The following is a 14874-nucleotide window of genomic DNA, read 5'->3' as shown; positions in this document are numbered from 1 at the left end:
TGGGATTATATTCAGTCGAGTTAGGTTAGACCCATATCGAGTTAAGTACAATGAGTTTAGCTATGGCCTGTTCCAAGTCAAGTTAAGTTCATGTGAGACCAAGACAAATCAAGTTAGGTTTGACCAAATCAAGTTAGATAATGTTAGGTTAAGACATCAAGTTGGAATCATGTCAAATTAAGTTCAATCGATCTACGTGAAGTCAAACAAAGTCTATTTAAGTGTTGATCAAGTCGAATCGACTCAAATCCAAATCTACTCAAATTATAAAAACTAAAATATGAATTTGAGAATAGAAAGAACTTCAAATTCTTACTTTTTAAGTATAATTTAAAATTATTTAATTTTAAGTAATCAAATTATTCTAATAAAATTTTAGATTTGTTTTTCCGAATTCCTTATCCATACAACACATTTTATTTAAACTTTTTAAAACAAATGAATTATCCTCGTAAAATACCATATCTAAGCACATTATTAGGTTAATTTTATAATGTTATTTGAAAGCTTTTTTTTATTCCGTATTTTCCGAACAAATTTTCACTCAATCAAAAAAAAAAAAATATATATATATATATATATATATATATATATATATATATATATATATATATATATATATATATAATTTTTAATTTTTTTCAATCTGTTTTTCACTCATCTTGCTTCTTTTGTCTTGGCTTCTATTTCCACTTACCAATTTATTTCTCCTCTGTTGAATCATTATACACGATCTTGCCTGCAAAATATTGGAAATGTAAACCAGGAAAAAAAATGATATTTTCAGAAAAGGGTCTACGTTTAAGGAAGCTAGAAGAAACTCAAGATGGGCAAAACAGTCAAGAAGAAAGTTGGTATAAAAAAGAAAATGAGAGCAGTATAACTTCCAGCATAATAATTGAGTGGGAGTGGATGCTTTGAATAGACTAATTCAAATTTCAACCATAACTGATGAACAGTAGGGAAACTAGGGAAACAGTTTTGGAATGACAATTTTCATTGACGAAGAAAATCTTTTGAAAGGAAGGGTTTAATAAAATAAGTTGTTTTACGTAATTTTAGTTGAAGAACATTCAGAAAGGTGTATTCATAAAAAAATATATGAAAAAATTTGTTAAAATTACTACTGTATGAAAAAAAAAAATTATCCCTTAATCTTGTATATTTTTGCCCCTAGATGGGTCTTAGAGGGCCACTGTATAGCTAAATGTTAAGTTGCTGGAACCAAATAAACATGTATTGAGAAAACCATGAGAGCGAATTTTGTAGAGAGAGAATAATTAAGTGAATATCAGAAAAAGAAGCAACACATTCTAAATCCATGCATATTACATATTTCATGTTCTATCCTAGTAGTATTTAAGGCTTGGACGCACATCTGTTTTCCGGTATAAGGGGATAGAAAATGATATATCCATACTACTGGAGCATTTCAAGTAAAGATTTTTTCACCAGTAATCCCCACAAGAGCATTTTCCATCCTTGAAATGGTGAAACCTTTTGTTATCTCTGACAATTAATTCCCTCCCAACAATCCTGGACATGATCTTGATGGCATTGTGGCAGTCACCACAGACACGAAGGTTCTTGATGATTCTAAGAGGTGTTCTTGGTGGAGTACTAATAAGGCCATAGGCAATTGCTAAACGTTCACTGTGGTAGAGCAAGGCTTGCTCCTTTGCTTCTTGATCAATGTCATGAAGAACATATCTTGTATCAGGAACATATCCCGCATCTTTCATCCCATTCAAGGCCTTCAACTTTTCATCATCCTTGTAAAGAGTAGGATTCTTATACTCAATAATTCTGTTCCTTCCATCAAGCATGCTAATTGCAGTATACTTCTTCGGAGGTGGCGTGGGGATCTTATTCACAACAGCCTTTGATGGGTCAAGACTAACCACCAACTCTTCAACATAGTCTTCAAGATCAACGTCTCCATGAACACGAGCATAATGCTTCAGTTTCTCCCATACGGTTACAGTGGGCTCAAATGGCAATTTGGCAATAAACTCCTCAGCTTCCTTGAGATATGCAGATTGTCCCAGAACATCCAAAAGCCCCATGTAGTGCTCCACCCCAGGCTCTATTCCATACTTGCTTTTCATAGACTCAAAATGTACGTAAGCATCCTCCACAGCCTCTGCACTGGCACAAGCTGACAACACTGCAAGCAAAGTCTCTGAAGTGATCTCCAAACCCAGTTCATTCATCTGCTCAAACAACTGCAAGGCATCATCCCCATTGGTATTATTTGCGTAGCCCCGCATCATCAAGAGCCAAGAATCCATATTCCTGTTGGGCATATGATCGAACACCCTACGTGCATCAGTCATGCTTTTACAATTCCCATACATTTCAATCACCTTGTTGTTCAGCTTGAGATCACTCCTAAAAGAAGACTGCAGAAAGTGGTCATGGGCCTTCTTAGCATCCTCAAGGGACTTGGATTGGCCACACAAGTCAAACAGAAGATCGAAGCAACCAGCATCAGCTTTGACCCCTTTGTCCATCAACTCTATTGCTTCTTTAACTTTCCCCTCTTTGCACAAAAGTGTCAAATCAGTGATTGAAGGTGGCGGTGGAGGAGCAGGGGAGGTTTGTCCTTGAATAGATGTTTGATTATTGTTCAGCTGGTTGCCTTGGTTTTGGAATTGGTTAGGGTTTGGGAACCCCTGAGTTCTAGGGTTCCACTGGTTCGGGGTAGCAGGGTTTTGATTGTTCCATCGATTGGAGGAAGTGGATAGGCGAAAGTTAGGATTTTGAGAAGTGGGAGTTTGAAAATTAGGGTTTTGAGGGGTTGGAGATTGAGGATTCCACTGATTATGGTTTCCACCATGTTCTGGAAATGGAGGAGGAACATTGTGTTGACGAGGTTGATGGTTATGGTGAGGAAATTGATTGGTCTGTGGATTGAAATGTTGAGGCTGATGTTGCTGCCATTGTTGAGCCTGAAAGTGCGCAGGATCAGAAGGTGATTGTGGTTGGTTTTGGTGGGAAGGGACTCTTTGATAGTGGTGGGGAAGTGCAGAGGTGCTTAGAGATTTAGTGGTTAGAGTTTGGGTGTAGTGGTTGCCATGGATAAGGTGTGTCCGAAGCTTGAAGGAGGAAGAAATCATTTTTGTGCGCGCACGCTGAATTAATGGTAATGTCGCCATTTCTGAGCGAAGCAGTTGCAGAAGCAGCTAGGGTCTTGGAGCGGATTTGTTCATCGGAGGAAAAGTTCTTCGACTGCTCCTTTTCTTTTTGGGCCTTTGGCTTTTAATCTGGGTCAAGATCATGGGCCAATTCATATTTTATCAAATTTTACTTCTTTCACCCCAAGAACTTCTTTGCGCACTCCAAATTTTCAAAATCAAAATTTCAACTTTTGTAGAAGTGACTTTCAAATTATATGAAACTTCCTCAACAAGATTTTCAAAACGCATGATTTGTATTTCAGAAAATTTTTTCATGATTGAGAAAGAATTTTAAATTTATTTTAATTAAAAGAAAACAATTAAAAGCCATTAAGGATGACATTTTTGGAAAAAAATAATTAGAAACTAAAATTAAATCCAATACTTTTTAATGACCTTTTTGTATTTTTACTAATTAGCTTAGTAAAATGTTGAGATGTATTTATGTTGTATTCGATCCATAGATATATGAGAAAGAAAAGGAAAGTATGTGGAAGTTGTACAAATATATCTAATATGGTTGAAGATGAATAATGATAAATTTTTAAAATCTTTGTCGGAATAGCGTTTCATATATATATATATATATATATATATATATATATATATATATATATATATATATATATATATATATATATTATATAATACAAAAAAAAAATTAAAACACATGACACTTTGACAATTGATGTAAGGCCCAGTTTTAATTTTCTGCCCTAATAAGTGAGGGTTGGCCTTAATCTGTTGGGCCTAAAGGGTGGCCCATAGGGCGCTAAGGCCCTAAAGTTGCTAGGGTTCTCTTGTCAGCCTCACTTTTGCAAATACGTACCTAAACATTGTCCCTTCTGTTTCAGAGCTCTGTTAGGGTTAGTCGTCACCCTCTCCAAGTGAACTTCAACTTCTCCACTCCATGTAAGTTGTTTCCGAACTCGTTGTAGCTTTCCACTAACTCTACTGTGGCGTTCCTGTGAGACTCTTTTGATAATCCTTTATGCTCTATTTCGTGGTTTCTTTCCAGCCACTTATTTCTTTCCTTGAATTGCTGCGCTCTTACGTTCTGTGTCGAAGGCGTGTCGGGGTATCTTGCTAGCTTATTTCCAGGTAAGGGAAGCTAGAACCCTATTGTTTGGTACAATGATGGTTGTTTTGATGGTGTTTTGTGATTTTCATACTTACATGTTACTGTGAGTGTATGGTATGATTGGTATTACTGTTTGGATATGGAAATGTGGTTGTGGCAGAGAGGAACAGTGGCGAGGTCTGATAAACTCGCCCAAGCGAGTCTGTCTCGCCTAGGCGAAATTAACAGGGGCTCGCCTAAGTTTTTTTCCCGAATGGTCGTCCAAGCGACCCACTGTACTTTTTAAGCGAGCGAACGTCTCGCTTAGGCGAGGAGGGTCTCGCCTAAGCGAGAACGCGTGCAAGGTCCTTATATTGGAAGTCGAGCTCTCGCCTAGGCGAAGGGAGCTCGCTTGAGCGAGGGTCCTCCTCGCCTGGGCGAGACCTTTCTGCCTGAGCGAGATGCTGGGCGAGAAGGGGGTTGGCCTTGATGTTTTCCTTGATTTCAAAAGTGGACAACATGCTTGTATGAGTATTACCTTTAAGATTATGAACTGAATGGCTTTTATGAATGAGGTGGTGTGTGAGTTGTGACTTATGCATGATAATTGTATGAGATGATTCATGAAATTGAAATGATGAGTTTGGTATGAGTTCGACATGAGACATGCAAGGGTTGGTATCAATGTGGCATGGTAACGATATGAGACGGAGCTCCATATTCTAGGTTCGAGAATAATGAGTTGGCATGGTTTGGTTGGGAATACGAAAGAGGTGAATTATGAGAAACTGTATGAGATGTATATGTATATAATTGTGTGTATGCATGCTGAATTTGTGTTGATTGATTGAGAAAGTTTGGTCCATGTCAGTGCGTAAGTCCTTGGGATCTCTAGGTGAGATTCCCAGGGTCATGCTTCAGTGGTCGTGACATAATTCCATGGCCCCTGTTAGTGGGTGTCCATGGTGGTGCCCCATATGTATAACTAGGTAAGGATTCAAGGTAAGGTTGCATCCTGACACTCTAAGGAGTAAGTTAGTCTCACCTAGAGCGGACTGACTCCTGTGGTGAGAGTAGCAGGTGGCCCGAAATTCATTAAGGGCTAACCTTGTGGTGAGAGAAAATTTGATTCATGGTAACACTTGTAACACATAGCTCGGGGGTGAGCAGCTCGGGGGTGAGCAGAGGTATCCACCATAAGTGCAAGCATCCGCTGAATCCGACCAGGTTATACGTATCCGGATGAGTCGAGTCGAGTCATAGTGTATTGATTGAAAAGTTATAACATGCTTGTATGATGTATGGGTATTGGATGGTGAAAGTATATTTGATTGTATGATGAAAATATTGTTGGCTCTAGCTTACCCTTTTCTTGTTGGTTGCTTTGTATGTTGTGTTTCTATCTTTGCGATGATCATCAATTTATTGATGGGAGCATATGCGAGGGGTAACCGTGGTTAACATGGGAGAGACGACTCTACTGCTTAGTCTTCTTGGGATATCTTTAGGGCTACGGCCTATGTACTTGTCAGTCTTTACATTTCTCTATGGTTCCAGCGGACTGTTTATCATGTTCCCTTATTTTTGGTGGCACCATGGTGTGCCTTGGTTGTAAGGCGTTATGTTGAAACTCTAGGTCTGCGCTGTTATATTATAATTGTGTGATGATTTCTTTTAATTACGCTCATTAATTAATTGGGACGTTACAATTGACACTGTACGTGATATTGTGGATGAAATTTAAACACATTCTATAGTTTTGTATGTGATATTGTAAATGAAATTTAAACACATTCTACTTTTGACATGTGGCATTATATTTTGGAGAAGATGCTTAAGATGCTTCAAAAGTGAGGACATAAAAGAGGTATAGGCTACTATGCTTCTATCACATTTGTATAAATATAGGCTTTTAACTTAACTATTTCATTGTTTCACCGCTGACAATTAGGGATGTCAAAGTGAGCCAACCCTGCTCACATGGGTTGGCTTACCATGGGTTGAGCCAGCTCAATCTAAGTGAGTAAGAGATTTTGCAACCTGACCTGACCCATCATGGGTTGGTGGGTTAGTGGACTGAATCACTTACAATTTTTTATTTTTGAAAATTATTTTATATATTTATTGCATTACAATGAGAGTGAATTGACTTAATTTAAGTTGTATAATAGTGGAATTAAAATGTTCACTTAATTTTAAATATATTATTATAAAGATAATAGTTAAAGATTAAAGTATCAAAGTATATAACTTGATAAAAGTTTCTGCTTTTACTCTCAATCTGGTCGATTAACGCAAGATTTGGAGTTTTTCCTCTCACATTTAACATCAGATTTGTGTTCTAATCTCTACTCTTTCTCTTTTTATCTGTTTTTTCTCTCATAACTTTTTCTTATGGTTGAGCTCTCTGCATTTTTCGTCTCTTCTTAAAAAACCCTTCCCTTTTCTTTGAAATTTGGTCGATTAACATCATATTTGGAGTTCTTGCTCTCTTCCTCTCACATTAAGCTCAAATTTGAGTTTTAACTCTATCTTTACTCATTTATTTACATTACATAGTGTTCTTAATACCTATGTATTTCTCCCCGTCATGTAAAATTACATCGTTAATGTGACGAAGTCTGAACTTGTGAATCATTTGCTCAAAAGTTTTTCTTGGCAAGACTTTATAAATAGACCGCCAGATTTTCACATGAATGAATTTTTGGATATTTATATCATCTTTTCAATTGAACAATACACTATTGTCTTCATATATGGTTGTTGATTCCATCTTTGTTGGGGATAGCCACAAGTTTCTTGCACATGTTAAATTATAGACCTTAACCAAACATATTCAAAACTTTCCTCATAATTCTGTATGATTAGACGATGTTACTACTATGGTTTGTTTCATATACATCATGAAACCATTGTGCTACCACATGTGAACAAACATCATATTTGTGGTCAACCATTATGACATTGCGAGAATATGTAAAATAACATGCATATACATAACCCATTAGGTCTGATTCTCAATCATTTGGATGGAATAAACTCATATTCGTAGTACCCTTAAGGTAATAAAATATATGTTTTACTCCAAACCATTTTCTTCTTGTAGTTGAAGAACTATATCTTACTTAACAAATTTACAACAAATGCAATATCATATCGAGTATAATTAGCAAGATACATTAGTATTTCTGTACCACACCTAACCAAACTCAACCAAATAAGTAAACAATGCATCAAGGCAACCAGGTATTCAGTCTAGGCCGAGTCAGCCTAACTTGTACCGGGCCTGGTCAACTTAACCATATAAAGGACAACCCTCACGTACATGCCAAAAACAACCCAAGTACACGACTTGGGCTGGCATGGACTCAGACTCATAACAGAATAAAGGCTAAAGTAACAGCAAAGCGGCCAACCTAGGACAGTGTGCGGCCAAGGACGACATCTGACAAGTCAAGAAGTAAATGGATTAGACTGCTCTTAAAGACTTAGTAAAATGGAAGCCCCCGCGTTCAATAGGCCTTAAGGGCCTAAATTAGGGCCCAGGCCCACTCACAACCCAAGCTAGAGCCCAAGTCAAGGCCCGACCCACGAGACAATCAGACATCATTAATGCTCTATAAATACGCGTGGACCCCAGTAATTAAAGGTACGCATTCATTAATCACTGATTTGACCTTCTGAGAGCTTTGACTTACTTGAGCTTTGGAGACTCTTCTGTAGGTAACCCTTCCTGGGTTCAAGCTGACATGTATCAAACGGGGAGAGACCAACTGAGGAGATAGCGGACTACATGGTAAGGTGACACTTGTGCCTAACTCATCTTATTTGTTCTTTGCAAGAACAATTTCTATGACACTAAGATATGGTGCTTCTGGACCAAGAAGATCTTCATCATTTTCTTGAGATCTAAGAATAGCGTTTATCAACATCTAACGACCTCACAACTATTACAGTGCATAATGGATGTGACTTGTCCATTTAGAACATTTTACACACCTTAATTATATGAGCCTCTTGATGTATAAAAAACACCTTTATTTAAATACTCAATTTGTAATCTCAAACAAAAATTTTATCTTTTCAAGATCCTTCATCTCAAATTCTTTCTTTAAGCAATCAATTGATTTTGTGAGCTCATTAGGAGTTTCAACGATGTTTATGTCATTTACATAAAAAATAATTATGGAAAATTCACTTTTGGATCTTTTCATATAAATACAAGAACACATATGATAATTTCTATATCCTTCTTTTAATAAGTACTCAAAAAGACGGTTTATGTTACACGCACCCTGATTGCTTTAATCAATAAAAGGGCTTGCTTAATTTTATTAAATAACCCTCTTTAGAATTTACCTTGTTGGGAAAATAAAATCCTTCAGGGATTTTTCATATAAATATGATTATCAAGAGAGTCGTACAAATAAGTTGTAACATCATCCATTAGATGTAAATGCAAACTTTGTTGTGCAACTAGGATAATCAAATATTGCAATGTTGTTGCATCCAATACCAGAGAATATGTATTTTCACAAATCAATATCAAGTTTTTGTGAAAAACCTTGAGCAACCAATTGTGTTTTGTATCTAACAATTTCATCATTCTTTATTTGATTTTTGCGCAAAAATTCAAATATACCCAAGGGGTTTCACACCTTCAGGTGTGCGAACCATAGGTTCAAAATCCTTTTGTTTAACAAGCAAATCTAATTATGCTTATTTGCATATTTTCATTTTGGCCAATCATGTCTTTATCGACAATCTTCAATGATCATTGGTTATTAATCCTCATTGTCATTCATAGCATTCATCATTATATTATATGTAAAAGTTTTGTCAATGTTGACTTCATTTTGGTTCCATATTATATGATTCATGACATAATTTATCGAGATATCATCATTTTCAACAATTTCAGGTACCTGAAGTTCTTTTGGAACCGAATCATTAATTAGGTCAAATGAATCTTTTGGGATTCCACCTTTTCGATTAGGTCATCTTGCATTTTAGCTCCCTTTCTCATTCAAGAGTTTTTATCTTTGGAACCAATAGGCCTACCACGCTTCAAATATGTCTTTGGAACTAACAAGCCTACCGCGCTTCAGGCGTGTTACGAAATAATATCAAATATACTCGGAGCATTACCAGTTGTTATATATGATTTGATTACCCTTTCTGTCAATAAGAATATTTGGTAATTGATTGACTAATTTTGTAAATGAATTATCCTTTGAACTTCTAGTTTACATTCTTTTGTACGAGGATCAAGATAAGATAATGATAATTCATTCTAACAAATATTCTTTTCCAATTTTTTTCTTTCTCTTCCTAATGTTGGAAAACTTATTCATCAAAGTGATAGTCAAAAAGTCGAATTGTAAATAAGTCGAACTGTAAATAAGTCTCTTATTGGTTGTTCAAGATATTTTATTATTGAGGGAGTATCATATCCAACACATATTCTCAATCGTCTCTAAGGACCCATCATAGTCCTTTTTTGTGGTGAAATTGAAACATATATACCATACTAAAAAATTCTTACATGAGAATATTATGTCACTAACCAGAAACCAATTACATAATAGAGTATTTGTGATAACTTATTGACTTTATGCGAATCAATAATGCAACATGCAAAATTGCATATCTCCAAGTAGCCATTGGAAGGAGAGAGTTTCCAGGAGTTTCTAGAACAAATTCGCGCTAAAAAATGATCAACTTACCTCTCTTTCAAAAATCACAACTTTTATAGTCAAACTGTTATGAAATTATATAGGTTGATTTCCAAATCAATTGGTTGATTTCACTTGACTTAAGTGAAATCAATCGATTAAAAAATAAATATACTAATTGAATTTGTTGTAGTTTAAGACTACTACAGCCAACCTTTTAACCTGTTGAAAAACCATTCAACAGATTAAAAGACACACCTAAGATCAAATACATCTAATTAATGCTACAAGGTCAACAATATGAATTACAAACTTCAAATACACTTTTTTAATGATGTAATCATGTGGAGAGCACACGTTCCAACCTTGATCAACATTGATATCATCAAATCTCCTTTCCTTCATCAATGTTGGCTTCATTCCAATGGTAATGGCTTCAAGATAGCTTAAAAGAGCTTCATTAAATCTTCAAGAAGCATACCACCTTGGCTTCTCATGTCAACAATCTCCCCCTGATTTGATGAAGCCAAACTCAATCTTCTTCTATCTTCTCCCATTGGTTGGATACCATTAGGTTGATGAAGTAACACCTAAGCTTGAAACTTGTGAACCTGAAAAACATTTACAATAGCAATACACACAAGCTAGCAAGCACACAAATATGCACATGCTCCCCCTATCAATAATATGAGTTCAAATTCAGATTTGATTATTGATTCCAATTTTAATGCTTATACTTAGTTCAATGTGATCAATTTTCCATTTTCCAAATTTTCTCCCCTTTGGATTCATCAAACAGAACAAATGCATAAAGAGAACAAGCATTGCATATCCTTTCATTAATACTGGAACATAATACAACCAACAGAAACTAAAAACAGAAAAAAAACATAAAGCTGCTATAATTAGCCGACTGAAAATAAAAAACAACCAACTCAAACAGACAGAACTCAAACTGAAAAAGCACAAACACATGGATGTAATGCATGATCCTAAATAGCCAACACACTCAGTCATCCTGAGGATCATTTTTGGTCTGGAATGAGTTCAGCATGTCATGGATATCATGGATTAGGTCATCTAATGCATTGAATCTCTCATTGCAATAGTTGTGATGTGCATGTTGGGACACATTGAGCTCATGCAGTTGGTTTAGCACCATCCTCTCAAAATGTGAGTACACAAGGCCTCTATACTTTGGAGGGTTGTAGGGAATTAAGTCCATAGGTCCAGCAGTTGGTTCTTCCTCTTGATTTGCACCACTTGGGCCAACTTCATGGTCATGTACACCACCAACTACAACACCAACAGCTGTCCATGCATTTCCCACCTTGAGAAAGCCCATTCTGTGCAGATTTTGGTTGGAGGTATGGTTCAACAGTCTAGTTGACTCTTCTAGCTCATCCTCTACATCAATTTCAAAGTATTCAATGAATTTTGATACCAAAACCACATATGACAGCCTAAAATTTGTGAGCCTCTTAGCCTTGAGCTTGTGATCACGAAACATATAGATCCAATCCACTTGAATGTTATGTTGAATGCAATACATGAGTATCAAATATCCCTCATTCAATGTTGAATGGTTGCTACCACGTGGAACTATGATTTTTATGACTATCATAGCAAGAAGCCTTTGATCCACCTTGAAATCATCAACATGGAAGTGTTTGATTTCAGTAACAGGATTCCTCAAGCATTGGCCATAGTATTATGGAATATGAATGGATGATTGGTTAAATATGTGGACATGGAATTGGTATGAGCAATAATGTTATATTGATTGATGGAACATGGTATTGGTGTGGTCAGGACGCAATACCACGATAGTTTCGTGGTGGTGCCTCATTGGTCAGGGCGTAATTCCATGAATCTCTAGGGGAGATCTCATGGTGGTGCCTCATTTGGTCAAGATGTAATTCCATGTTGGTTGCGTGGTGGTATCTCATGGTCAGGACGTAATTCCATGACTCCTGTTGGTGGGAGTTTCATGGTGGTGTCTCATTATATAATTTAATAAGGATTCAAGGTAAGGATTACATCCTGACACTCTTAAAGAGCTAGTTAGTTTCACGTTCTTTTACTCTGTTCTATTATTGGCATCATGGTGTGCCTTGATATTTCCATTTTAAATACCTTGGATGTCTGTAAGGAGTAGTATTTATACTCCATGACCGTGCTTCTTATATTATTCATCGTAATGTTTCATTTAATTATTATTATTTAAATGAGACGTTACAATATGTCATAGAAAGAAAGAAAAATATAGCCCACCAACATTATTTTATCTTCGAGTCCAGTCAACTTGAATTATGAAACCGTTAGAAAAATAAAATCCTCCAGATTCTATCTAAATTAATTATTGAAATTACTGAATTAGATAGCTTCCACGTTCTCTACTCTAATAATTTATTCTGTGTCTAAGATTAGCAAGTGTGAATAATATTGATTGCTAGGTACAATAGAAAACTTCAATATATTCTTTTATGTATTTTTATTTCTCTTCTTTTATTTCTTTTAAGTGAACCATTTTAACTTTTCCTAGGATAACCTTTGAGGGTATAATAGTTTTTGTATTGACAAGACTAAATTTGAGTTAGAAACTTTGAAAGGGTTGTATCAGATAGAGCCTGATAACTGCAGGTCGGATTTGGCACAATTTTCCATTTCTTTTGGATTATAAAAGCACTCAAAGCAAGATCTCAAAGACACAAAACACTCAAATCAACCAGCAAACATAATATAAACAGCAAGTAGTTGAAATTAACAGCACCAACTGCTACGAGGGTTGCCACAAAAACATGTTTCACTTTTCATCTGGTCATAGTCTGTGACATTACAGGTGATAGTATAGCTCCTTGTCCTTGTCTTTCCCTGTTGGCTTCCCAACCTATATTTCAGTTCATTGCCCTCACAACAAGTTAGTTTCATCTCATATACAAATGAGAAAGGAGTGGTAAAAACACAAAGATGAAGTTTTATGTTCAGAAAAATTATACCCTGATTACCAAACCTTTTAGAGTAAACAATAACACCATAACCTTATTTTAAGAATAAAATATTATACTCATGTGAATTAGTACATAATGGTAGTATGAAATATGATGGTTGGCAAAATATTCCACTTACAAGATCCAGAAAAATAGCAATAAACTACTCTTGCTCAAAAGTAAGATCCAGAGGGAAAAAGATGACAAAAGGATTACCTATGCTCAAGTCAAATCCACGGTTTTTTAGTTCTCTATACTCCTGACATAGAGCACAGGTTTCACAACAGAAATGAACTAAGCAATCCATACATGGAGCCTCTGGCAACTCATATTGTGCCCTCATTTTGGACCTATAATAGCATGAGTACAAGCATGCAAGCCCGCTCAGAGATAGCAGTGTCGCATAAATAGCCCCATTACAAGTGCAACCTGCATATATCACAGAAAAAACACACCAAAAATAGCAGTACATATAACTATTATGAGTCATCACCTCGAATATATATTCTACACATGAATAATGCATAAAAACTTACTTCTATTGCCTTTATTTATTATTTCTGCTATCAATCCAAATGTAACGCAAGGGCAGAAGCAGGTGACCAAACCTTAGACAACAAAAAACAACCATATACTATGTGAGTTCCTTGATGTTTGTACTAAAGAGAAAAAAAGTAATGACCCCAGATGATTGATTCATGGGTTCTTAGCCTTACAGTTTCCAGGATCATCAAGACAATGACAAAGACCAGTTGACCATCGCTGTGTCCTGATCATAGGACCCCTAACACTGTTGCTGATGTACGGAGGAGCATAAGATGGTATATGGGGACGGCCATAAGTTGGAGGCGCCACCACTGGTACGATATAGCTTGGATGGCTATGATGAGCTTCATATGACTCATCTTGTTCACCTACTGCAGGATACATTTTTCTTAGACTTAGCTAGAATTATGTTACTGCAATGACCCTCTAAGCAAGGCAAACTTTTCTGGCTTATCTTAGTATATATAAATGGGAGGAACTTAATTTAAAGATGGGATTCCTCATGGGGAGTAGTTTTTTTTTTTTTTCATTGTGATTATTTTAATAATCAGAAGTTGCAAAGAAAAGTACCAGCTTGTAATGAGCATTGAATATCAGCTTAAATAATTGAACTGAATAAGGATTCTTCCTCGTAAATCTTAGTGCAAAAAGGATAGGAAGTGAAGACCGTTTATGGTGGGCGGGTACAAAATTCAATTTTCTTAATTAGATCCACTTTTGTTTTAATCAAATCTGTTTAAAATTCATTTAATTAAATATTTAATATATTTAAAATTTATTTTATTAATTTGAATTTTAATCTAAAACTAGGTTGGTCTAGAACAAAGATCAAATCGAATCGATCTAAACTAAAGATAGAGACAAAGTGCCAGAATCTTCATCTAACGCCTTAAACCAACGCAGCCACCTCATCTTTCAATGCTCTTTTGGTTCAATCAAGTATTTTAAACAATCTTGCATCTGTATTATTTTCTATCTGGCCTTTTCAGTATATCTGCAACCTCAGGAGCAGTTCACACATTGACTTTAACAAACATTTGTAATAAATTATAGTTGGTATTGAAAACCGTATACCGTAAAGTTTCAAACCAGAGATATATTCAACTAGATTTCAAAAAGATTTCAAGTGATTCTTTTATAAGAAAATATTATCTTATTCCAAGATTTTTAGTTTTAAACAATAAAAATAAAATCTTATGATATTTAGTCAAAGATTGTCACTAGAAACAACAAAAATTTTATATATTTAGGTGATACAAAAAAAAAATCGATATCAAAACTATACAAATTTTAATACATTACTAAAAAAATTCATATTACCTCTCAATTTTGTTTTAATTTTTTTTATAGGAAATACTTATAATTTTTTTATGAAAAAAATTGCAGAAAATTGTTATCAATTTACTTTATAAAATATTTTGTAT

At 35.4% G+C, this 14874-nt stretch overlaps 2 protein-coding genes across 2 annotated transcripts; both read right to left on the bottom strand.

Moving 5' to 3' along the window:
* Positions 1-1261: 1261 nt before the first annotated feature.
* Positions 1262-3241, bottom strand: LOC114178669 (pentatricopeptide repeat-containing protein At2g15690, mitochondrial). The gene has a single exon (XM_028064709.1). It carries the CDS (start codon positions 3156-3158, stop codon positions 1449-1451), a length of 1710 nt encoding a protein of 569 aa, XP_027920510.1. The 5' UTR covers positions 3159-3241; the 3' UTR covers positions 1262-1448.
* A 9461-nt stretch (positions 3242-12702) lies between these two features.
* LOC114179128 (cell number regulator 2-like) lies at positions 12703-13888 on the bottom strand. The gene is made up of 4 exons (XM_028065351.1): positions 13621-13888; positions 13441-13512; positions 13121-13333; positions 12703-12804 (listed from the first exon to the last, which is right to left on the bottom strand). The coding sequence occupies exons 1-4, from the start codon at positions 13832-13834 to the stop codon at positions 12728-12730; spliced, it is 576 nt and encodes a 191-aa protein (XP_027921152.1). The 5' UTR covers positions 13835-13888; the 3' UTR covers positions 12703-12727.
* Positions 13889-14874: the final 986 nt, after the last annotated feature.

Source organism: Vigna unguiculata, chromosome 3 (genome assembly GCF_004118075.2).
Source record: "Vigna unguiculata cultivar IT97K-499-35 chromosome 3, ASM411807v1, whole genome shotgun sequence".
Classification (NCBI taxonomy): domain Eukaryota; kingdom Viridiplantae; phylum Streptophyta; class Magnoliopsida; order Fabales; family Fabaceae; genus Vigna; species Vigna unguiculata.
Note: the sequence above shows the minus strand (reverse complement) of the source record. Positions and strands in the feature narration are given on the sequence as shown.

What these genes read in the sequence shown, in the direction of transcription:
- LOC114178669 (XM_028064709.1), bottom strand. Translation starts at nt 3,158, where the DNA reads ATGGCGACATTACCATTAATTCAGCGTGCGCGCACAAAAATGATTTCT.
- LOC114179128 (XM_028065351.1), bottom strand. Translation starts at nt 13,834, where the DNA reads ATGTATCCTGCAGTAGGTGAACAAGATGAGTCATATGAAGCTCATCAT. An exon ending in TCTTGATGATCCTGGAAACT is followed by an intron (nt 13,513 to 13,620) that starts GTAAGGCTAAGA and finishes TTGTTGTCTAAG; the next exon opens with GTTTGGTCACCTGCTTCTGC. An exon ending in AATAAATAAAGGCAATAGAA is followed by an intron (nt 13,334 to 13,440) that starts GTAAGTTTTTAT and finishes TGATATATGCAG; the next exon opens with GTTGCACTTGTAATGGGGCT.